Raw genomic sequence first — 25,910 nt, forward strand, 5'->3', positions numbered from 1 at the left:
ACATTGTTTGAAAAAAAAATACTTTGCACAACAGTACAACATGTTCTTGCTTCAGTTTTGTCCACTTGTTCAGTGTAGTATTTCCTGTACAGTGAATGGCTCATAGTGCACAAATTTAGGCGATAGGGAACGATTCAGACAGTGTAAATAAGCCTTCGATTGGTGCAAATGAGGTCTGGATTCATGTTGTTTCACGGGAACTGCGGCAGCACACACAGTATGATCAGGACTTTGGCTCCAGGTTAGAGACGCTATCGCACGGAGCGGATCATATGCGCGAGTCAGCATATGATCCACACAGCCTCAACATGATTATGAACACTATTTTGTTTTAATATGAGTTTCATATTGAATCTAGGGGGTAATCTATTAGGCTGTGGCTGTTATTGAGGCTTTATTGAGCTCAACGGCTCTGGCCTGAGTAGATATAAATAAAACGCTATTGGCTATTTTAAAAAGGGGGCGGGGCTGCTAGATATGTCCTGCCCTCTGTTCCGGTTTCAGTTGAAATTTCGTCACCACATAGAATAATGCTGTGTGTTTCAAGGCACTTCTGGTGTGTTGAAGTCATTTTTATTTGGTGCTGAAGAAATCTGGGTACTCCGTAATCTTACATATTATTGGACAGATTTAATTTTATTTAATCTTACATATGATGGTTGATGTGCTCAGATTATTACTTAAACAATATATTATATATTTATAATACTGATTAAGCGTCCATACAGATAATTTCCATGCCGCTTATACTATACTGGGTCATGAGTGGAATGATTACTGACGTACAACGGGGTGATAATGTTAGAATAAGGTTCCCTGAACCAAAAACTCTGGGAACGTTAAGAAAACTTTCTTGGCTGACCAAAAACAAACCAGAAAAAATAACGTTCTGGGAACCAAAAACTAACATTCCATTTGGTAAAGACATAAATACTCGGAGACAAGCAATATTACCTCTCTTTTGTTGTTCAGTTCAGTCGTAGTACCAATGTCCCTTTAAGACAATTAAAGCTTGGTATTATTTATAATCTCCATTTCACACTGTGCATTCCTAGTGTGGAGGTAAGTGCATTGTCTATTACGTTACTGATGTTACATTTATAAAGCGTTACACTTATCCCTGCTATAGGGCTCTTTGTCTACACCATATCAGATGTATTAATGGCTTTCTGTGATTTTTATTTATTTTAAATTTTTTTACAGGTTACCAATGAAAGCAGTCTTCTCATATTCCTATATGTCCGTTCTGGTGCCTGTGTTTCTGCTGACAGATTACCTATGCTAGAAACCTGTGCTGATCCTTCAGAGTTTGAGTCATGTTTCCATTTGGCTCTTGCTGTTTTTGGGAACCTCATTACTGGAGATGCAGTTTATGGAGTTCTTTTATGACATTGCCATGGCTGCCCGTGTGGCGTACTCCTCGTACATTTTCTCGCTAGTACCAGCGACTGTTTTTCAGCGTGTAGCCAGCTACTCCCACTCATCTGTGCTCATGGGAGTCTTCACAAGCTCTGTGCTGGGTCAGATATGTGTCACTAGGGGGTGTATCATAAAGAATGTTAAGTGCAGTCTCTCTGGGGCTTGTCATTTTTGGACTGCTCTTGTCCTTCTGTCTGCCATGGCCCAAGCGTAGCTTGTTTTTCAACCAAGCCCGTCTGGACGAGAAAAGGAAGGAAGCAGAATTGCTCAGTCCTCAATCAGAATTGGCCAGAATAAAGCCTGAAGAGAAGGATGACAGTATGGCTGCACAAGGCAGTAACCACAAATCATCTTCCTGGACAAATTCTGTGTTTATTCAGATGGTGAAGGAGTTAAAGAATGTTGTGAAAGTACCTAGTTTAAGGCTTTGGAGCTTGTGGTGGGTGTTTAACTCCACTGGTTACTATTAAGTTGTATTTAATTTGCACATCCTGTGGAATGAATTCTACCCTGCCACAGAGAAAATACAATGGAGCAGTTGAATCCGCCTCTACATTATTAGGTAAGATGGATTATAGTGTGTTGTAGTCACCATATATATAACAATAAATACTGATAATCTCAGCCACAAAATCAGACTTTAAGTAGCATCCACTCTGATTTCTTAAGCAAATAAATTAGCAAATGTTGGCAAAAGAACATAGAGGGGGCATGCTTTCTTGCCAACCAACTGTTCATTAATTTCAGAGTGGATGTCAATTACTAAAAGACTGATTTAGCAGTGGCCATGATTATAGATATTACAATATCAACCTCCAGGCCACTTAGATTTCTAAATCATCAAAATCATCATGCAGCTAAATTATAAGGATAGCAGTAAATTATTGCAGAAAGATTAAAAGCTGACATTAAATGAAAATTCACTCTGTATTTTTCCCAATTTTCAGCCAGCTTCGTATTGTTAAAATGTCAATACTATAAATGACTAAGTACTCTTTCTCCAGGTTAAATGCACCTGGATAACCCAGTTTATTTTTCAGCAAAAATTCACATAGATAAAACAAAATGTGTTATTGGTGGACATTTGTCAGCTCTAGGGCTTTTGTTAAACCCATAGATTAAACTGCCACGTTATTTGCTTTAAAGTCTGTTTTTTTCCCCCCACTATTTTTAATAGTTTGAAAAACCTACTTTTTCAAACTCATCCTAGACGGGATTTTGGTCAAAAGTTATAATGAAATTTCCAAAAAATGCTGATAACATTTTAATAAATTGGGCTATTGTAATGAAACCTGTCTCAATATTTTCTTTGGGTCATGCTGAAAACATAGATACCAGTATCAAAGGTGTAGTGCCTTTATCATCACATGTCATTACTGCAATCAAAGAGCAGAGGAAGAGACTACGGAAGTAGCCATAGCCACTGAACTTAGTCCTATGACAGCAGCTGCTAGTGATGGCACAACGGCACATAATGGAACCAGCATCAAGACATGAGGTTCAAAATGATTGGGCCTTCTGGTGGAGTTTTAATCGGATACTTTAAAATCAGAACATTTTATGAATAGCCTTTGTTTTATTATTTTTATGGGTTTTTTTTATGTCTCTTGTTAGGAATAGCGCTAATTAAAAAAATAAAATAAAAATCTCATCAAATTATAATATATTTTGTGGGAAATAAATATAATGGTTGAGGTTGTCAGTAGGATGGAATGCCAATGGAAAGTTTTTTGATCAAGATTTTTTTAGATCCTTGATTTCATTTAGTTTCCGTTGTCATTTAATATGGTTGTCTCTTGTGAACAAAAATAATGTAAAATAATTTTTGTAAGGAATGTTTGGAAGCCAAACATGGCAAGTTTGACTTTCTAGCATCTGATAGGATTACTTTTTGACTTCATTGTACCGTGATTCCAGAAGTATTATTTGCAGATAAGTATTAAAATGTAAACAATTACTGCTGTACAACCGTTAGTTCCAGTTCTGTAAATTGATTTGCCAAGCGGTTATCCAGGAATACTGATATTTATTAAATGCCCTTAGAATATCTGATTGCTGTCCAGTGAAAACTGGGTAGGGTTGTGGGATTTTTGCATGGAGTGTAGACTATTTTTGTCAGTGTTTACTTTCACTCCAGGATTGGTCAGAGTGGGGCTCTGCTCACCAGTAAGCAGAAGTAGGAAATGTAAAACACAGTGTTGGTAACATGGAATGATAACTGAATGTTACGAACGGGGATTGCTCCATAAACACTCAAGTTTGTACATTGCTTGGTAACACACAAAGTTTGATGTTTTAGCACTTTTGGAAATATTTGCCATTGTTGAAGGAAAAAAATATATGTAATTGACCACGTTTTGATGGAAATGTAAGTTACTCAATATTAACTTTATAGAACCTGTATAAAAGAAATATCACACAAACAAGATTGTACACAAGACACTTGCGTACGTTCTACTGTATTTCGGAAATAAGTACTACTGTTTTGTTTTTTTAACATTTCATAGTGTGATGACATTAGGAGCTCCAGAACCATGTTTAATTACAAATAAATTGTTATAAATTAAGTGTTAAAATAATTTTCATTTGTATGGCATTTTGTAAAATTGCTATAGTTTCAAACCAGCATTACAGAAAAATGTGCCTCAATATCCTACCCTACAGTACCCGCTGAGCAAGACAAAGGTGACTGTGGCAAAGAAAAAACAATGTAATGAATGGGAAAAACAGACTTAAAGGGTATGTCTTAAGCCAAGTTCACACTACACAACTTTAAACATCGGCAGATCACTTTGCTTTTCAGACTACATGACTTGCTGTCTGTCTTGAAGTTGTTGTGGTGTTCACTATGTAAATGATCCGCAACAGGGGGTGACACACTACAAGAGCTGACAACAATTCTGTCACCAAAAGACTCTATTCAGTCCCCAAACCACATTTTGTCACAAAAACACATGCGAGAAGTAGTACGGGAAACAACAAGTGAAACAGGAGTTGTTTAATTGAAAATGGACGTCAGGAAGAAATTAGTGCTATAAGCTGTTTGTGTGATGATCAGTTCTGAAAAAAAAAATCACTCCATTTCTTGTCCAAACTTTTCTTAAAGCCATGTTGCTGCTCCTGTTTTTCTTCTGCTGACCTCAATCCATGCATTGCTCTCTCATTGGCTGTAGCACGTCACGGCACCTGACACCATGTGATGTTAAGTCGGCGACCGGTCAAAATAATTTCTTCCCGACATCCATTTTCAGATAAACAACTCCTGTTTCGCTTGTTGTTGTGCGTCATTCCCATTCTACTGTGTGTTTTTGTGACAAAATGTGGTTTGGGGACCGGATAGAGTCATTAGGCGACAGAGTTGTTGTCAGCTCATGTAGTGTGTCACTCCCCGTTGCAGATCATTTATGAAGTGTGAACACTACAACAACTTCAAGACAGACAGCAAGTCATGTAGTCTGAACAGCACAGCAATCTGCCGACTTTTAAAGTCGTGTAGTGTGAACTTGGCTATATTGGACATACTAAATATTTATTTGGCATGGGGATGCGTCAGCGAGCCTCTTTGATACGTCGCTAAGTTCACACATAAAGATTGCCAAGTGCCTGATTTCACCCGACCACAGCCAGACTTTTCCCAGCCCAAGCTCATTGCCTTGCAAATTGGGCTTAAATCAGGCTTAAAATCCTGTAGTGTGAATTTGGCTTAAGATAAAGTTTAATGATCTCCATGTGATATGTTCAGCTTAAATTAAATTGTTGTTCAGCCAGTCTGTGTTCTGTCATGAGATCTTGAATATTTTGTTTGCGATTGTGGTTGCTGAATGAATGCACTTACTCAGCCACTTTTGTTTTAATATAGAAACATTATTGCAAGTTAGAATTATTGGAATTGCTATTAAGAATTTCACTGTTAAAATATGTTTTGTTTTTGCCAGTTTTCTCAATGTAGATTAGATAGAGTTCATATCTAATTTTTTTTATATTAATTTTTAGTAGCCTAAAATAAATCAGTACACTAGATAACGTAAATGTGTATGGGTCCACATTCTATGATTTTTTGCTTATTGGTGAAAGTGCAATACCTATAGAAGCCCGTTTCCGCCACGTTGAGTAAAAAAAAAAAAGATCTTTAAGTCATAATAATGAGAAACTTTCTCGTAATAATGACTTAACATCTCGTAATAATGAGAAACTTTCTCGAAATAATGACTTAACATCTCGTAATAATGAGAAACTTTCTCAAAATAATGAGAAACTTTCTCGAAATAATGACTTAAAATCTCGTAATAACGAGAAACTTTCTCGTAATAATGAGAAACTTTCTCGAAATAATGAGAAACTTTCTCGTAATAATGAGAAACTTTCTCGAAATAATGACTTAACATCTCGTAAAAATGAGAAACTTTCTCGAAATAATGACTTAACATCTCATAATAATGAGAAACTTTCTCGAAATAATGACTTAACATCTCGTAATAATGAGAAACTTTCTCGAAATAATGACTTAACATCTCATAATAATGAGAAACTTTCTCGTAATTATGACTTAATCCACGCATGCGCAATGTGCATTGTGCACATGCGTTCAGCAAGCGACTGAAGCGAGGCGTGCTGCATATCATGAAGGACTGTTTTTGAATGTAAGTATGCCTGTATAACAACAGCTGAACACTTTTTTAAAAGTAATTGTAGGCCAAGTTAGAACGTTGCATATCATAAACGTTTGCACGGTTTAACGATTGGTTGCGTGAACACAAGAGGGGGCTGGGTTGTGATTCGTGTAGTTGTCATTCTCATTGGTAGATAAATGGTCGATTAATAAGTTGGCTAAATCTCTTTGATTATTTCGCGTTTATTAATTATCGAACACTAAACACGCAAGTGAAATGTGAGATGAAATACTGCTATGTTTGAATCGCGCGGCGCGAGCTAACTAAGTTATATGAGCATGTTTTCACCTGCAGAGCAGGTGCGTTTTATCATGGAATGTAGGCTAATCAACATAGTGCAGAACCAAACATTTTAAACACTGCCCGAACTAAGGGACTGTCCCTAAACTCGATAAAGACCCCAATGAGGCAGTGTTGAAGCAAGTTCAAAACAGCCCTATTCTAAACAACGTTTTCAGAGAAAACAGGACAAAACATCTTGTTATGTGCAAAAATAAATTACGACTTAAATCTACACATCACCAGCCATACAAAACTGACCATGAGTTTACTGTAGTAACTATGGTTTTGATATACTCATAATGGGTGTCTGTGTGTGTTCTTTAAATACAATACTGGTAATCAAACTTGTCATGTGGGTAAAGGCCTAGAGAGGATAAAAACATATGTATGTCTACAGGATGGATGATCTAATTGAGTTTCTGCGAATGAGGAATGTTCCAGAGGAAACTGTTGAGAAACTGGAACAAGAAAAGGTGAGAGAATGCAGCTGGACAAAAATGTGGCACAGATGAAGGACTGCAGGGCTTTAGGATTATACATAAAGGTTTCATAAACTAGTAACTGTGAACTCAGATTGCTCATGTTGTGACCACACATTGGGGACATCACTGTAAGATCAACGTGTTGTGTGTTATTGTTCGTTCAAGCGCGAAAGATAACTATTCTGGTGCAGGATACTGGCACGCATCTTTCTGTGCTGTCAGGACAGTCACAGGCAGCGCGTTCTCTTGAATGGTTTAAAAGCATGAATATTAAGCATTAAATATTTTAGCATTAAAAGCAGAATAACTTTCTTAGCTACAATCATACCATATTGGACAGGCAACCATACCTTTGGGTTGAGAGACTCAAGCAAATCTGACAAACCAAAAATTGCTATCACTGGGTCAGGGAGTAAAACACAATTATAGGCCTTGGCAAATAATTGGAATATTTCTATCCAAAAACTCTGAATTTGTACACAGAACCAGAAAAGGTGTGCCAGGGTACCCTCAGCAACTTTACACTTGTCAAATATGGGGGAGACGGAAGGATAGAATTTGCTGAGCTTTGTTTTAGAATAGTGAAGTCTTTGTAAAACCCTGTATTGAATAAGCTGATGTCTTGAATTTATAGAACATGAGTAAACAGATGAAAGGCATTTATCCCAGTCAGTCTCGGTAATCTGAATTCCTAGGTCTTCTTCCCAAGCAGCTTTCAAATGAAGGGAGGAAAAGTTTATTTAATCTTTAAAAGCATTAACAAATAAAGAGGTTAAACCCCTAGCATCAGGAGAAGTTGAAAATAAATCAAATATTTTGCTTTCTAAAGACAAACTTACAAAATCTGAGATATTTAACAAGATGATCAATACTAAACCACATAGGACTACCATCATCAAACAGTATTTGCCTTATGTGTCTTGTTGAACATTTAATCTCAAAAGGAAGGGAAATAAACTATGTATTCCTTCCTTTTATGCTTTAACAGCTGGCATCCTTCTGGAAAAACGGCTTACCATTAGATTAGATAATGGAAAATGGATACATGCTCTCATTCGGACAAAAGAACATCAGTGAGGTCCAGTTGATCCTGAAGGTGCAATTGGGTTCAGGTTTATTCTTGGTCAATGAAGATCTTCCACATCAGACTCAGAAAACCATCTCTGTATGGACCTTTCTTTGTCCACTTGTCTTGCTGAAATAGAAATGACCCAAGCTGGAGAATGAAGAAGCATGGAGAACTTTGTCATCAGTAAACCCTCTCTCAGCTCATTCAATTATATGGTGAATTATGAATTTTATTTGCCTCTCTACTAGGTCATGTTGCATTCCCCAATAATATATGATTAGAAATTAATTATAATCATTATTTTCACATATGTATTTTTTTTTTTTTCATGGAATGTTTTTCATGGAAAATTTCAGTCAGTATAAATAGGGCCTTAGATATTGATGATTGAATTTACACTGTCAGCCAATTCTGATTTTCTTTTTTTCAGGTATGACAGAGATCTATCTATTTTGAGAGAAGAAGAAGAAGAAGAAGAAAACACATGTGGTCATATTTTTGGCATTCAGTTTGAGCTACTTACAAATCTGTTTATCTGACTTAAATCTAAGCACCCATATCTGACTTTCATGCCCTTGCACTCAGCATCATGACGGAGGGAAGTCATTGTTTAAGCTCTGATTAAGTCTCCTGTTGAATCAGTCTGTGGTGTAACAGTTCAGTCTATATTAGAGGGTGGTTACAAAGATTGTGCTATTTAAAGTTTTACACTGTGGAACTAAAATATTTCTCCTTTGCTGAATCTAATGCTGTGTTTTGATATTTGTCACTTAATGTGGTCCTTAATTTGAAACACTGCCATCTGCTGAGAAACTTATACAGCATCACAAACCAATTATTATTACTATTGTATAACACAAAATCACAGCAGTTTAAGCACAATATACTGGACTATCTCCTTCAATATATTTCAAGATGATCACCATTTAACAATGGTCCACTTTATGATTTTCTTTATTTTTTTATTTTTTATATTTTCAACTGCACATTGTTTGTCAAATTGCTCCTTTTTGACCATTTGAAAATAGACAAAATTGACTGTAAACCCCACAGTTTCTCTCATTTCATCCATGAACGTGTTGCAGCTCCAGAACTCACATTTGAAAAACAGTAAAACCTTACAGTAAATATTGCACTGCTAACACTTTTAGGTGAATTGCTTTGATTTTCTACTAATGACTTACTTAACTCAGAGTTTAAGTGTACCACCATTGCATCTTGTTATAGAGAAATCTGTAATAAAACACTTTTCATCCTGTCAGTTGCTTTAGATTTTTTTTTTTCAAATATTCAATCTCTTTTGCCCCATCTATGATTATAAAGCACTTAATGATGGTGAACAGAGAATGAACCTACTATAACAACCTAATTATTGACAGGATGGAAAGTTCATTACATGAAATTCTATACAAGTTTGGTAAACATATTGTTACATTCTTTTACATTTCCACAAAAAACAGAAAATAGCTGACCTCCCTTTGACCAATAACATAATCCACATGAATCCAGGAGCTATTTTAATCACACACATAATTACAGCACTCATGGCAAATTTCTATACATATATTGGTGTTTTTTTTTTTTAATCTAAAATATATATATTTTTTTTTTCAGTTTCTTACACATTCATGCCTTTTCATTCTAAATCGTCTAACACAGTGACACAGTGAACACACATTTAAATAAAGACAAAAACTGTAACATACATTTTACATCAAGAGCTTCTCAAAACCTGATTTTAATATTTTAGCTAAAATAATTAATTTTTAACTTTTAAGTCTTTTTGTTTTTCTGTAAAGTATAGACTCTTTTTAAATATTAGTTACCCATGAGTAATACTGCAGCAAAAATAAATGTTCATTAAATGTCATGGTTTGTCATAATACATTTTAAAGACAAGTACAAAATGGACCTACCCATGCACTCACAGTCACTGACTGGGGCAAAGCTGTAAATGGGATGTTGAGCACAGTTTAGTACAAGCTAAACATCTACTACCCAACACATAGGACATTTGTGGGTAGAGCCAGTGTGTTTTTTACTATCCATATGAATATGGAATTTCAGCTTAAAGTTTCCAGTGACTGCAGTGTAGTTGCTAGTTCCATGTCCACAGGCAAGTGTAGCAAGTCTTCATGTGGTGATCAATTTGGCAAGGTGATTTTCTGCCATTTTTTAGATCACACGCGCGTGCACGCGCGCACACACACACACACACACACACACGCACACACTTATTTATTTTCATTTATTTCAACAGATTTGGTCTGTTATTTGAAGTGAATAGCAAAATTCTGCAAAATGTTTTTCTGAGTAACAGCAGAGCAAACTAAAGTCCTCTGAATTCAGAGAAAAATGACTTAATCTTGTATTTCTTGCAAGCAAACATGCACAATGGCTTCTTCATATGTTTCACAGGAGGACAGAGAAAGAAGAATATGAAGTTTTTGACTTGTCTGATCTTATCCTTTTTTTTTTCTTTCTTTTTTTATAAAATAAAAAGGAAATAATTGTCAGACATTATTTTTTTTTCTTTTTTCTGAACTCTACCTTTGGTTGTTCAATCACAATGTTGGCATATTATTTGTATTTTATTATTTCTTATATATTGTAAAGTCCTGCCTCCTAATGAAGAAGGCCAGAGAAACAATATTTTTTCCTGACATATACACTTACTACAGTACTTTAACCCTGACATATTCTTAATCTGCTTTTTTCAGCAAGATTTTCACCTAAATAAACAGCATCATTTTCAAATCTTCACAAAGAAGAAAGAGTAAGAGCCCAACCACCAGAGTTATTAAACAAAAAATAAAGTATTAATGTATGTAAAAAGAATAATCCACTCTGGAAAATAAGTATAACCAAATCCTCTTTGGTGAGAAAATTCAGACTCGTGGAGAAACCAAGATGGTTGCTAGGTGGTCACTCAAGGTTTCTGGATGTTCAGCATGAATTTGGAGACAAAATGGACAATGGTTGAAGCAGGCTGGTCTGGTTCCAGCTCAGCAAACAGATGACTCACATTATCAGTTGTGCTTCCTTGTTTTCGAGCCACAAACCCAAAAAGTCTGCATTAAAAACCAGAGTTAAGTCTTATTAATTATTTTTTCTGAGTGTTTAACAAAATTATTGACATTGATATTTGGTATACTCACTTTGCTACACCACCCTCTGCTTTATTCCACCTGTGAAAACAATGGGATATGAGGCTCATATTAAATTTAATGTAGAATTATATTTCTGAATGGATGAAATGTAGTACATGGACCATACAGAAAAGCCAACAGAAATACTTAAACAAAATACTCACTTTCTGTCTTGTGGGTCCAAATTGCAGTAAGTGATCATGTTCATTGGGTAATGACGACGGAAAAAAACCCTACAAGGAAAATGAAGTTTTGTTATTCCAAGGTCACTTAACAGCTGGCTATGTAATTTTTTTTTAATTAATCATATAAAATCCACTCACTTCCTCTGATTGTCAGTGAGTGTGATGCCCTGTGTGGACACTTTGAAGTGGACAATGGTTGCTGTAGGAGAGGATTTGGCTGCAAGTGTTTCAGTGATGGCTTTGGCCACAGCCTGTGGACCAGTCAGTGACTCCATATCCACAGAGTTTATGTACAAAACATTACATGCTGGGAGAAAGAGATAAAATAAGTGTGAAACAGAGGTTGCATTTAGAAACATGTTTGTCACAAATAACACCAAAACAATACCATGTAAAAGGAATGACATGAAAAAAGGACATCATAACTATTATTTGAGGTAAAAGATACTTTTATGGACTGGTATCAAGCGCACATAATGAGAGTAGTTGATTGTCATAGGCAGAAAAAAATAGCATGCAAATAGTGACACAAATGCTAGTAGATTATGTGCCATATTTACCATAAAAATCTTCAGTAGGTTTAGGAGGTCCTGAAGTGGTAGAAAAATTGACAAGAAATTAGGAGACAAATGATATTTACAAAGAGCAATGAGGGAAATGAAAGAGAGACTTACCTGCTCCCTGCTTTAATAAATCCATAGTTGAACTTGTTGGTGTGGCTAACTCCAAGGCCTCTTCATTTGGATCTGTTCACAAAAAGGTCAGACATGGAGACAAGTACAGGTCAGTCAATGATTAAGGAATACAAACAAAAATGCCATCTATTAACAAGAGGTCAATTACAGGGGCTACAGGAATTGGGTGATAATATCATTCTCACCTCTTGTAGGGATCATAAGCTTGCATGGAAGAGCCAGAGGTGTGATGGCGTGTTGATAAACGAGAGCAGAAAGACACCCTGTAAACACATACACACAAAGTACAAGTTATAGCACACAAACAAGCTGATGGGTGGAAGACTACAGACTACTATTCAAAAGGTATCAATTTAAGTCAGTACAATACACAGCAGACAGAAAATCATAAAAGCATCACCACTGGAAATTCATTCTTACCAAAGTAGGGCTCGTTTGGGCAACCCTTAAGTCTCACACCCTTGGCACTGGTTTCAATCAAGAAGTGTCGTACCAACTCATTTGTGATGTCTCCAACTAAAGTAAGAACAAAAGATAAATGAGGATGAAGTTCTGTGCAGTGATGATTTGCGTGATGCATGCAGTTACCTTTCTTCTGCTGCACCATTGGAGGGGGAGAGGCTACTTTCATGGCCAAGCCATATGCTCCTCTGAATGAGTTACTGTCTCGAATGACAAATGCTCCTGGTTCACGATCTTTAAGAATACAGATGGCTAAAAAACATAAAAGATTAAATGTATCACTAGTCATCCAAATATCCATACAAAGGCAAAACACAGCAACTACATTAATGTTCACAATGGTGTCTTGATATGGCCTGCCCTATGATAGATGGGTTTGACTCTACACAGATTCAGAGAAAACCAAGAGAGTAAACTGGCATCAAATCTCTCACCTTGTTCCCTTGAGATATCTGGTTTGTACCAAAATTTGGATGTATCTTGAACAAATTTGATATTGATTCTAATATCTGGAGGTCCATCAGCTGAAAAAGAACAAATGGTTTGTTGAATAGTTGATAAAATAATTACATTATTTAATTTAGTGATTTTATTTTCAAGATGTCTAGCTGCAGTTCTTAACTTACCATATATTGAGGCAATCACAGCTTCTTGTGGTGGCACTTGTGTAGGAGTGGGTGCTCTCCTACTTTCGATGCTCTCTGTTGGAACACTTATAGAATTCTCTGCGATGGATCTTGCTGTTACATCCAGGGGCAAGAACAGTGAGGGGCTACAGGATTGCTCTAGGTGAAATGAACGGGTAGCCAGGCCAGGCTGAACCAAAGAACTGATGCTTTGCCTGGACTCTGCCCCATGTCTCTCATCTGGAGTGGCCTGACCCCTAGGTGGGGCTTTGTGTTCTGGGCTAGAGGCAACTGAAGCAGGTGAGTAGTGGCGGTCTAGCACAGGGCTTGGCGGGATGAACTTGCCACTGCGACCCAAAAGAGGGCTGTTGGGAGTGGTTGGTTCACTGCCGCCAATGGCTGTTGGTAGACGTCGCCCCAAAGCAGGGCTACTTGGACCACCAAGCCTACGCTGAAGGGCAGGACTTGGGGGTGTATTGGTGGCAACTGTACGATGGAGTGTGTTGGGGCTTCCTGGGATGTGATGAACACCCACAATGTTAACAGTGGCCTCATCAGGGTTAAGGTAAGTAAAGGTATCTGGGAAGAGAGGAGCCCGGACAGGCTCAGATGGAAATGATGCAAAGGCAGACTGCCTTCCAAAACTGTTAGAGAGCACAACAGATAAAACAGAGAAAGTGTAAGGATATAAAATTAATCAAGTACATTCTCCCAAACAAATACAAATATTTTAAATTTGAAAAAGAGACAGTGTTTAGATAACACTTACCTATCATAACTAGCATTGTTAACTGCTTGAGGTGGGTTGAAAGTGTGAGCAGGAGGAACTGGTCTTTCAAAAGCAGGAGAGTACTGATGCTGCAAAGGGGAAATCAATCCCCCTCCTCTGACTCCTGTTCCCACAAAACCATGTTGCTCTATAAGAAATAATAATAAAAAAAGCTGTGAATGAGTTTGCACTGCCACTGCCGCAACATTACACTGCGTTCCAAATTATTATGCAAGTGATATATCAATAGGATTTCGATACAATAAAGAGTCAGATTTTTGTTTGTGTGGTTACTGTGTGGTTTTTCCACATCTTTTTAGATAACTGGTTTCAATCTCAGACAGATTTGTTCAATAGTTTGCCAGGTGTTCTTAGGTAAATGGAAACCCTACTTAAAGAGGTTGTTCCAAATTATTAAGCAAGTCACAGTTCTCATGAAATATGGTGAGGAAAAAAGATCTTTCTGAAGATAAAAAAAGCATGAAAAAAATACAATGTCTTGCAAAAGGCATCAAAACAAACAATATTTCATGAAAAGCAAATAGAAATTTTTGACAAAGTTTCTGTCAAACAAATGAACTGTATTGTAATACCAGCTGTAAAAAATCCACTGCTGAGCAGCAGACAGGTGTTTGAAGTCTCAAGATCCTCTACGTGTAGACTGACAATTGTGTGTAAAGCTGCGTTTCAGTCACTGCTAACCAAACCTCACAAAGAGAAACCTGCAAAGTGGCTGTAGAAACACATTTTCAAACAGTTTAGCACAATGGTATTTATGCAGCATGGGCTAGTGTGTTATCCTGCATGAAAATCCTTTTATTTCCAAGAGCACTATTCTTCATTTTATACCACAGCAGAAAATGGTCAGCTATGAGCTCCACATATCTTGCAGAAGTCATTTTGACACCCTAAAATGACCATACATCTCACTTCCCAATATTCCAACCCAAATCATCACCCACCGCCTCCTTGCTGATGTCTCATTGGAATAGAATGGCCATTCATCATCTATCAGAAATCCATTTATCTGAACCATTCATTGTACCGCAGCATTCGTAAGTGAATAAAACTATTTAAAAACAAGTCTTCATGTGTTTCTACAGCCACTGTGCAGGTTTCTCTTTGTGAGGTTTGGTTAGCAGTGACTGAAACGCAGCTTTACACACATCTGTCAGTCTGCATGGAGAGGATCTTGAGACTCCAGTAGCTTTTTTACAGCTTGTATTACAATACAGTTAATTTGTTTGACAGGAACTTTACTTAATCTTTATCTGACCAAGATCTTCTGTGCTCTAAGTCACTCACAAATCTTTTGACAGTTCAATAATCTCTATTTGCTTTTAACAAAATATTGTTTGTTTTGATGCCTTTTGCAAGTTTTTCATACTTTTCATCTTCAGAAAGATCTTTCTTCCTCACCATATTTCATGAGAACTGTGACTTGCTTAATAATGTGGAACAATCTCTTCAAGTAGGGTTTCCATTTACCTAAGAAGACCTGTCAAACTATTGAACAAACCTGTCTTAGATTGATACCAGTTATCTAAAAAGATGTGAATAACCACACAAACAAAAATCTGACTCTTTATTTTACCAAAATCCTATTGATATATCACTTGCATAATTATTTGGAACGCAGTGTATATGACAAATTTGGGGATGATGTAATGAAAATTTAAAAAAAATCAAAATTTTATGTTTTCAAACAAAATGTAAAATGGTGTGCAGGCAATATTGGAAAGCAAAGTATAATTTTATTCCACATGACATTAAAATAGGACTTAAAATTTTTAATTAAAAATAGGAAAAAACCTCAAGAGTTACAGAGCAGAGTCTTTTGGCACAATATTGTTGACACTATAATACTGAAATACAATTTCAATAAAACCCACATATACAAGTTGGTTTGCAGGAGTTAACAGTATGGAATGTGTGCAGGAACGAGAGTGTAGCATTCTTGGAGATAATGAACATATCATTGTAAGGGTTTCCACTGTCATTTCAAAATGCTCTTACCTTCTATATCATCACTAGAATCAGAATCTAATAGCAGCAGGCATGAAAAGAGAAAGAGGAGCAATGACAGTTTTTTAAAAGGGGAAAAGAATAATACCAGTGTGAATGTGATGGGAATGCACAGCAGGAGGACTTAGCATTGTAGATGGATGAGAGGGGTGGGGCAGAGGGGTATTTCTGAACACTGCTGGCCATGTAATGGTTAATAAATCAAGCAGCCTACTTATTAAATGATGACAAAATTGGAAAATATACATAAGTGGACAGAGGACTATATGGGTTTTACAGGTACACACCTGAACTGCTTTGTTGTACCAGAGCTTCTGTAGGGTTCTGTGCCTTTAGTCCTGTGGCTGAAAGAGCGGTCTGACCAGAATGGCCTATTTAAACAAAAATACTTTGTTAGGTTCAAGCGTTCAAAAGCCACAAGAAGAACACTTTAAAAACACAGAAATTAAGTTCAAAAGTGCTAATAATATAAAAGTGACTTTAAGTCTTATTTATCTTAAATCACTAGCTTTGTCTGAAGGAGCTAAACCACTTACAAGACCCATATGTAAAGTATTTAACTAATATGAAAGGTAGTTACAACATCAGTTATTACTATGTACTGTACTGTCAAAGACTATGGGATGCTCCTCACATTTCTAAACATGCTGATCAATCAATCAATCAATCAATCAATCAATCAATCAATCAATCAATCAATCAATCAATCAATCAATCAATCAATCAATCAATCAATCAATCAAAAGTCAGGGTAAAGGCATTTAAGCATTATGAATTCAGCCTAACCTTGCCACAGAATTTTTTTCACCTGCAGCCTGCCCTGTCACAGCATATAATAGTTATTTGTAAAAATTCTATGCAAGTTCTGCATTCAATGCAAATTTGTTCGATTTAGCTTTACTTTTCTTACCTAACGTCATGACAGAATTGTAACTGTTCATAATATGTATATTCTGTTGTTGTTGTTGTATATTAACACAGCAATGTTTTGAATAATTCTGACTGAAATTCTGACTGAAGAGTGAACACTCTTTCTGCAGGGAAGCTAAACATACACAGGTTAAAATAGGGGGTCTCTGGCAAGGTTTTAGGTGATACGGAAAAGGTAGGGGTCAGGGGATGTGTCTCACCAGCACTACTGTGGGTAGGATTAAAAGGAGATGTTTCCATCTCCTCAAATGCCTCCCTGTAGCTATGTACAGTTTTCTGAAAGGGAAACATATAGGATAACAAAATATTAAAGTATTATGTATTACAATACCCAATACATGCTATATACAGTAATACAACTAAGAGAAGTAAAAACACTTTACAATAACATATTTAAAACATTACAATGTTAAATGAAATGATAAAGTGAAACATCTATCTCCACAATTTATCCGTTATTGTATACCTCCTTGGGTTGTCCACCTGGGTTCATTGCAATTGTGTTGGCAAAGTCTGGAGATACAGGTTTCAATGGAGAACACACTCTGTGGGCTGCACTGTCATTTTGGCTGCTGAGGTACTGGCTTTCACTGGTGGTTCGTCGGCGCATAGTTGGCATGGCTTCATCTGGGGTTACTGTACGGGAATGTGATCCTAAACACATGGAAAAAGTTCTTAAAGCAAATGAAGTTCACATGTAAGAAGTGTACAATTTTAACTTTTCAGCCAAATATTTTAAGTGTCATTAGATTAAGGATTATATCAAGAATTATAGCTGTTTTACTAAAATAGGTCAGGCCCTACATCAAAAGTTATAGTCATTTAATTAAGGGAAAATTATTAACATCCATGTTGAATTTAAACTTTAACATGTTTGTGATAATTATTGATATTGAGACTCTTCCTACATAATTTTCATTCATTACAGTGCAAATGGCCAAGAAAAATAGGTAACAAAAGTTCTTGCCAAAATCCAATATGGTGAAAGACTTCTAGACGGTTGTGAAATCATATAAAAATTTGTGTTAAGTTTAACCTGAGTATTCCAGTACTATAAAATTTAAATAATCTGTGACATACAGTATGGTTTGGACGTTATACCCCAAAATGCGATATTCTTGATGACTTTGTGCTGGGATCCCAATAATAATAGCCCAGTTAACAAAATAATGACTCTGACTCCTAATAATAGTTCTGACAAAATGTTTTACACTTAAAGGCTCACTATATTTTCCTGCATACATTCAGTGATTGGCCCTTAACAATTTCATAAAAAAAGATGACAGAGATGCAGAAAGAGAACAGAAAGGAGTGGAGGAAGTGGAGAAGTGGAGGTGTAAGAGGGGACAAACCAGAGAAGGAATAGGAACGATGATGTTCGGGCTGGAAGGGCATGCTCTTGGAGATGCCCCGGATGCGGGCGTTGTACTCTGGGTTGAGGAATGATGGAATGGGTTGAATCAGAAGAAGAGGAGGAGTATGAAGGTGCAGGTTGGAAATCAGTGGTGTGAGGGGTGATTCATATACCACAGCAGAGATAGACATAAATGGGGGAAACAAGAAGAATGAAGGAGGGTGAATCTGAAACCTACTTTCTGGGTCTCAACATATTTCTTTAAAATACATTGCTACATTACAAACTGTTCTGTTTACTAGAATACGTTTGTATAATTGTACATGACTTTCCATATGTGAGTAAATAATCAAGTACTCAAAATGATGTAGTGGTCTACTAGTGGTACCAAGAAGCACTAGAGAGACACAACAGTCTCATTAGAATATGTTTGATAGAAAACCTGTTCGAGCAATTCCATTCACTGCCAGAGAGTGGTGCTCTTATGTATTTTCCTGTAATATCAATAATCTGCTGTTCAAGCCAGAGAATGCATAGTAGCTGAAGCACAGTGTGGTAAGGTCTATTCTGGCCAATGGTGACTTACATCTCTGCAGCTATTCACTCCTACACAGTGGACAGTGTGAGTATCTGCCAAGAATACTCTATGTCAACATGAGACATGATGACACCTCTATAACCTTCTTTCATCAATCTTTATTGTGTAGGTCAAATTTATAGTTCAGTATTAGAACATGTCTTCATTGTTTATCTATGCAGTGGGACATACTTGCAGGGAATTTTCCCAGTCTTTATGTTTGATCTCCTACAGGACGAAATCAAGATATAAGTGATCTTGTTCACATTACTATGGCTCCTTTAGGTTACCAGGGCTTGGTGTATTGTCTTTTTTTTTTTTTTAGATGCTGCACTTTGTATGAGACTGTTAAATGAAGCCAGTAGCAGGCTAAACTAAACTGCATGCTCTAATGACATCAAAATGAGGCTGGGTAGAGTCATATCCTGATTATCCATCAAGCTGTCACTTACAAACTTTAATAATGAACTATAATAAATCCCTGCCAGCTTCAGCTTATAATTGTTCTTTTTTTTTTTTTTTTTTTGGAAACTTTTATAGTTATCTCAAAAATACAAAGGCAAAAACCAAAAAATGCATCACATAATCTATAGATTTTTTACAGATTCTAGTGGACACATTTTCAGTTTCAGTTATCTTATATATGCTGCAAAAGCTATGTACTCAGAGCACAATTTCCTTCTTCCTCACCTGCCACACGGTGGGCCACAAGTCCCTCAAGGTTTAGCGTCTCCTCCTCAGAATTTGGTTCAGGTTCTTTTGCAATGGTAACTGGGGGGAGTGGGGATGAAGGTGTGCTTTTTTGAGGAACTGGGAATGTACCCTGGAGGTCTGGAGAGTAAGAGACCTCACTGCTTCCTGGGTAGACATACTGGGGCTTGATTGGAGATGGGAGGGGTAAAGTTGGGGATGGTGTTGTGCCTGAACCTCCACGGATACTGTAGGGATCTTGCTGATAGATAGGTGAAAGGGCCTGAGGGGACTGGTAACCCCTCTGATGATGCTCAGATAGTGGAGTCATGGTGTAAGCAGGTGATGCTCTTTGTGAGGACTGTCCAAAACTGGCAGAGGAAGAGAGAGGTGGGCCACCAGTGACACTATAGATGGCCTGGTCAGCCTGGTAAGAAGGTCTGACTAGTGTCTGGGCAAAAGGTGGTTGGAAAGCTGAGATATTCTCACCTGCGGGAGCACTCTGAGATTTGGGAAATGGTGTATGTGAAGGTTCCAAGTCAAGCATGAGCATGTTTAGGGCATCTATAGACTGTTCTACATCCTGCTGTGATCCATCTCCACAAGTTGGGAAGCGTGGAAGGGCACCATCTGAGCCAAAGAAGGGGTCATCCACAAGACCATATTGATGCCAAGCACTGAGCCCTCGTTGCACTGCCTCTCGGCTGCTGGTGTTACGTTCAGGAGCTTGTGGCAAGTACTGAAGTCCTCCATCCAGCATCAGGCCACCATATGACTGCGAGCGATACATTCCTTCATTCTGCCCACTGTACTCTATCAGTCCATGTGCTGATGATGACCCTCGAAGCTGGTGCACAGGCATCTCCTTTTTAGGCCTCCGCTCTAGGAAATTCCCAAGTTGCCTCTCTACTTCTACTACTGTGGACTCAGTGATTGGTTTGCTGTCAGCTGGTGTATTTTGACCCTCAAAGGAGGAGAATGTGCCAAGACTGCCTACACTGTTATCTCCCACCTGGCTTTCTGGTAACTCGTCATCAATAATGTCAGTTTCTCGCTCAGCACCTGCTTGTCCGTTAACGTGGACCTGGGCAGGCACAAGGTGCCGCACTCCAACCCCTGGGCTTGTGTTGGCAAAAGAGAGGAAATTCTGATGAGGGAGAAGTGGTGGTCCCTCTGACCCACTCAGAAGCTGTCCCAACTCTTGGTTCTCACAAGGACTAATTGCAGACTCAGGGGGAGCTTGGCTCACAGGCCCTGAGGATGACAAAGACTGTTGAGCATCATCTGTGCGGTCTGTCTTAACAGAAGCAGTGGAGTTTCCTGAGTCACTACTGACAGAAAGGGCGTGGTCTGCAGCTGGTAGTGGATGGTTGGCAACCGGAAGAGGAAGTGCATGTTCAACTACAGGAGGAGCACAGTCAGTTGAATAACCACCATTGGCAGACACAGTTCCCTCAAGAGAGTCTTTCTGCTGAAACTGGAAGTAAAGGCTGCCGTCTACTGGACCTGTGAATGAGAGAAATGTGAAAAAGAGGTTATAAAAATGTCTCAGGAATATTATAGAATTCCTCCTGTATTATTTGTATAGAACTTTTCACAATCCATAGTTTTTACATGCAACAGAAAGGTTGTAGAGAGAAAATCTTTGGAAGAAACAAAACTCAGACAGGGGAGCTCATCCTCATGTCATTAAAATGAATTTCTAGTTCTGTCATGAAACTCTAGATTGTGCAGCTTATAGATCCTTAATCTGCTGCTCTCACATTATTCACTACATGACACAAGCAGATTTGTCTCTGATCAATCTGAAGCAATGCAGCTCAAAATTTTTATAGTTTGGTTAAGTCTTGCAGCGCAAAATCCTTAAACTCCCCCACCTCCACCACTATAGATGCTATTTGTGCAGCAGGAGTATTTCTTACATGTACCAAGCAGTGTGTCTGTGCATGTACTGTCAGTAGCAAGTCTCCATACTTACTCAGCCAAGACCAAATACATTAATACTGTCACATCCATTAAAGTTAAACTATTCAGAGAGTTGTCATTATAGAAATGTACATAATGCTAAATTTGATCTAATTATGTTATACAAGTTATGTGAGTATCACTTTATTTTACTGTCCTGTACTGTGTGTGCATACTATGTATTTATTATAGCAATTTCAATTACTGGGTAATAACTGGTGAATTTCGAATATTCATTGAATTTAAAATAAAAATCCACATTCAAATGCAAAAACGTTGCATTCGAATTTTAGTTGTGCGTTAAGGAGGCGGCCTTATCAGTGGCGCATGAGATGCGATGACAATGTAAGTGTGGTTGCACTATAATGTTTTTGTTAGCCTATCCAGTTGAAGCCACTAGATTTTTTAATTACAAATATTGCATGAAAAGAGAACATCAATGAGGAGAAAATATTGTTTACGTCAAAACTGAAACCAAGCTGTTCACACAGAACACATATTTTGCACATTTTATAGAGGGACATCTATCACAGTTGCATGTTTAGAAAGCCATGTAAAATTTATGCAAGTTCAACTTTGAAAAAACATATCTTGAGACTTTACGGCAGGGTTTTTCCCCATTCCACTGCAACTCATGTTTTTAAATGAAAAATGTACTCTGTGTGATTGGCTTTCAGCCCTTTGTAAATAACTATGCATACATGCTGTTTTGTTTATAGTTGTTTATGCAACTTAATTATAATAGGTTTATAAACATTATTTTAAACATTATGCACTTTTTTTCACAGATAGTCATGTCATCTTATGCTTTGAATAAACAAGCATTAGTAATATTTTGCTCGATGCGCCCTCTTGTGGCCTCAGGAGAGAAGCCAAAAGCTTTTCTTTACTCTAACTGAAATTATTTTTTTAATTTGAATAAAATTCGAATTTTGATAATATTTAAGTAAAAAATTCAAATTTAGTTTTTCAGCCATTTTGACAGCCCTAATAGGTACTAACCCTGAACTTACTCCCTAACCTAACCTTAACCCATGTAGTTACTTTATACTACCCAGTACTTTCTTGGGTAAGTACACTGTAAGTACATGTACTGTAAAATAAAGTGTAACAGCTATGTTTTTTTTTTTTTAATAAATGGATTTGATTATATTTTTTTCAATATGCTACCAAGCCAATATTAAAACTGTTAGGATAATAATTAAATTGTAAGAATAGTTTTAATGTCTGCCTTAAATTAACTAGAGTGATGCAGGCAGTAATCACTGATGTCTTTTGCTGTCTAGCTGGCAGTTCTATGTTGATTTATAGGGCGAATTCCAAACGGCTTTTTTGTGCCTTTGAAGGGCACTTCGGGAAGGGGATACCATTTATAGGGACGTTCCAAATGAAAGTGAACAACTGAATCCCTTCACGAAGGGTCGTTCCAGAAGTCTGTTAGCGAAGGGAATATGTGATGGTCACTTCACGGAAGTGATTTCCGTTTGTGATCATGTGATCTTCTGTTAGGAGATCTTGTGATGTTTTTTAAAGCAAAGTTGGGGTTGATTTCAAGTTCACATACAAATGTAAGTAGAATAGGCTATTTGAATTTGTCTATTTTAATGTGATACAAAATATTTTTCATCAGTAATTAAAAAATGATTTAAGATGGTAGTGTAAGCAAGTTTAAGCAAGTTTAGTTTAATTGTAAATAAGACATATTAGACAATTGAATAAAATAATAATAAGAAGAATAAATAATTATTTGTGACAACTGATGGAGTGCTGAATGCTGCACGCATGCGTGGCATTGTCAAGGTAACATTTGGTCAGTCATCTCCTTCGTCAAGGGAGTTCCAAATACTTATAGGAGACAGTAATGCCCTACACCCTTCAAAGAACACACTTCAAGGGCTCTGCCTTTCAAAGGAAGTAGGGCATAGGGATGCTCACTTCCATTTAAAATTTTCCCATAGACTTTTGAAATCCATCCTAATGACTGGAATGATTTAGGCAGGTTTTCAGTCTCTAGCTCTCTGACTGGTATATACTATAGAGGGCATTTCAATCAATATGGAGATTTTTTTTTCTCATCATCTGTGACTATCACATGTGGTGTTCCCTAGGGAACCATCTTAGGGCCTCTGTTGTTCTCTCTTTACATGGTTTGTTCCCCCTGGATTCTATCTGCCACAAATATAAAGTCTCATTGACTATGCCAATGATTCTCAGCTCCACCTCACCGACCCAATCATATCTGTTTTCTAGATAATTTATTAAATCTCATAGCTAATCGGACTCATAAATGAAAATTCTGCACTACTGTACTGTACACCTTCAACCAAACTCTTGTTTTTGTTTTGTGTTGAGTCTTGTGTTTTTGTAAAATTCACTGATTAGTCCCACTACTTCTTCCATCAACTACATGTTACAATAATTAATTGTATATTTAATTTAAATTAAATGTATTTATTTATTATTTTACTTTAAAATTAGGTTATATTAATTATAAAGCATTGATAGTGGAGGTCTAATGGGCTAATAGACTAGAAACAAGGTTTCAGGTTTGAGCCAAGGCAAATGAGACAGCAACTATAACATTTGTAAGATTCCACAATCGCCCAATCATCAATGTATTGTGTATTCTCATCTCCCAGCCCTGGTAATTGGCACACTGCCTTGGAAAAGAAGTGTATGCTATGAACTGGAAAATAACATGTTAAGATATGTAACTTAAAACTAAGCAGTATTGTGTAACTAATGAATGATTGTTTTTGAATGATGCAGTTTTACTAAGTCTGTCTAGCAACAGCCATGGCATTAGGTTAGGGCCAAGGGAATGATATCATGGTTAAATAATGCCAAAGTGTTGGTCAAGAGAGAGAAGAAGCAGAGGGCCACTGCAGTTCAACATACCATAATCATGTTATACTGGCCACATTTATAAAAAGAGAGTGAAAGATAAGGATATTCTAATAAATAACAGAAGGACAAAGAGTACAAAAATAAAATAAATAAAAACCTGGGAGAGGCTGAAAAAAGAATATGTGGTGGGAAGTAGGCATGTAGACAGCTAGGCAGAAAAATAGAATGGCTAACTGACAGACCGACTGACTAACAGACAGACAGACAGACATGGGTGGTGAGTGTATAATGACAATTTACAGAAATTAAGCGAATGGTAAGCTGACAGGAATGGCAATGACATGAGAAAGCCCAAGAGACAAATTACTGTAAGAGTTAAAACAGATGGGGTGGGGGTAGGCTATATTCAACATGAGGTCACACAGCGATCCAGCTGCTGCTCAGTAAGACAGCACAGCTCATTCACATTCAGCATAACATCCTATCATCACACACACACAAACAAACAAACACACACACACACACACACACACACACACACACACACACACACAGGACACTACTCATATTCTTTGCAATTATTTACCTGTTGCAGACATGTTTAATTTAAATATTCAGTGGAGCAGAGGTAATTCTACTACTACAGCTTTTGTGGAATATTTCTTGCCCTAAGTGTAAAATGTCACAAGATAAATATTTAAAAACTGTAATTGCAGATAATATATATATATATATATATATATATATATATAGTTCTCGGGACGCTCGTCACTATATATATATATTGTGACGAGCGTCCCGAGAACAGATCAGCGTTGGAGGGGTGCCCTTCGAGCGCATCGGGATGGATCTGGTGGGGCCGTTGCCAAAGTCAGCCCGGGGGCACAAACACATACTGGTGATTGTCGACTACGCCACCAGGTACCCGGAAGCCGTGCCCCTGCGGAAAGCCACCGCCAAGAACATCATGCATGAGCTATTCCTGTTCTTTAGCCGAGTCGGCATCCCAGCAGAGATACTGACCGATCAGGGAACCCCGTTCACGTCCCGGCTAATGGCGGACCTCTGCCGGTTACTCTGGGTAAAACAACTTAGGACGTCAGTATACCAGCCCCAGACTGATGGACTGACCGAGCGCTTCAATAAGACACTCAAGCAAATGCTGCGAAGTGTGGCCGCAGAGGATAAACGGGACTGGGACGTGATGCTGCCATACGTCTTATTCGGAGTCCGAGAGGTACCCCAAGCGTCCACTGGCTTCACCCCATTTGAGCTTCTGTTCGGCCGACAGCCAAGAGGGCTACTGGATGTCGCCAAAGAAGCTTGGGAACAACAGCAGCCTTCTCCCCAACGTTCAGTCATCGAACATGTTACCGAAATGCGGCAGAGGAACACATAATGCCATTAGTCCGGGACCATCTCGCCAAAGCACAACGAGCCCAACAACGGCATTATGACCGGCCTGCCCAGCCGAGAGAATTCCAAACGGGAGATCGGGTGTTGGTGCTGGTACCCACAGTGGCGTGCAAGTTTCTGGCCACCTGGCAGGGGCCCTACACGGTCATTAAAAGAGTGGGTCCGGTGACGTATCGGGTGCGTCGACCAGGAAAGCGAAACGCCGTGCAGTTATATCACATCAACTTGCTCAAGAGATGGATAGGAACCCGGGACCAAACCGCCACCCTCGCCGTTGTGGAACCAGTGACCGTGGACA

The 25,910-nt window shown here is 37.8% G+C and overlaps 1 protein-coding gene and 1 pseudogene across 9 annotated transcripts in view; one reads left to right on the top strand and one right to left on the bottom strand.

Annotated features, from left to right (window-relative positions):
- Window positions 1-1,210: 1,210 nt before the first annotated feature.
- On the top strand, window positions 1,211-2,124 carry LOC109055447 (annotated as a pseudogene).
- A 7,620-nt stretch (window positions 2,125-9,744) lies between these two features.
- Window positions 9,745-25,910, bottom strand: part of LOC109112830 (tensin-1-like) — a 114,091-nt gene continuing 97,925 nt past the window's right edge. For 7 of the 9 annotated variants that reach the window (XM_042758039.1, XM_042758041.1, XM_042758040.1 and 4 more), the window contains 18 exons: window positions 19,385-20,890; window positions 18,116-18,193; window positions 17,230-17,417; window positions 16,964-17,039; window positions 16,121-16,204; window positions 15,825-15,851; window positions 13,809-13,956; window positions 13,040-13,683; window positions 12,848-12,937; window positions 12,540-12,665; window positions 12,372-12,467; window positions 12,137-12,214; window positions 11,931-12,002; window positions 11,817-11,846; window positions 11,395-11,563; window positions 11,236-11,304; window positions 11,081-11,110; window positions 9,745-10,993 (listed from right to left, as the gene is read on the bottom strand). In XM_042758039.1, coding sequence (XP_042613973.1) covers window positions 10,852-10,993; window positions 11,081-11,110; window positions 11,236-11,304; window positions 11,395-11,563; window positions 11,817-11,846; window positions 11,931-12,002; window positions 12,137-12,214; window positions 12,372-12,467; window positions 12,540-12,665; window positions 12,848-12,937; window positions 13,040-13,683; window positions 13,809-13,956; window positions 15,825-15,851; window positions 16,121-16,204; window positions 16,964-17,039; window positions 17,230-17,417; window positions 18,116-18,193; window positions 19,385-20,890 — 3,653 coding nt within the window. In that variant the 3' untranslated portion in view covers window positions 9,745-10,851. The remainder of the gene's footprint in view (window positions 10,994-11,080; window positions 11,111-11,235; window positions 11,305-11,394; window positions 11,564-11,816; window positions 11,847-11,930; window positions 12,003-12,136; window positions 12,215-12,371; window positions 12,468-12,539; window positions 12,666-12,847; window positions 12,938-13,039; window positions 13,684-13,808; window positions 13,957-15,824; window positions 15,852-16,120; window positions 16,205-16,963; window positions 17,040-17,229; window positions 17,418-18,115; window positions 18,194-19,384; window positions 20,891-25,910) is intronic. The other 2 variants (XM_042758042.1, XM_042758043.1) reach the window with 2 other exon arrangements.

The sequence above is a fragment of the Cyprinus carpio genome, chromosome A6 (assembly GCF_018340385.1).
Source record: "Cyprinus carpio isolate SPL01 chromosome A6, ASM1834038v1, whole genome shotgun sequence".
Classification (NCBI taxonomy): Eukaryota; Metazoa; Chordata; class Actinopteri; order Cypriniformes; family Cyprinidae; genus Cyprinus; species Cyprinus carpio.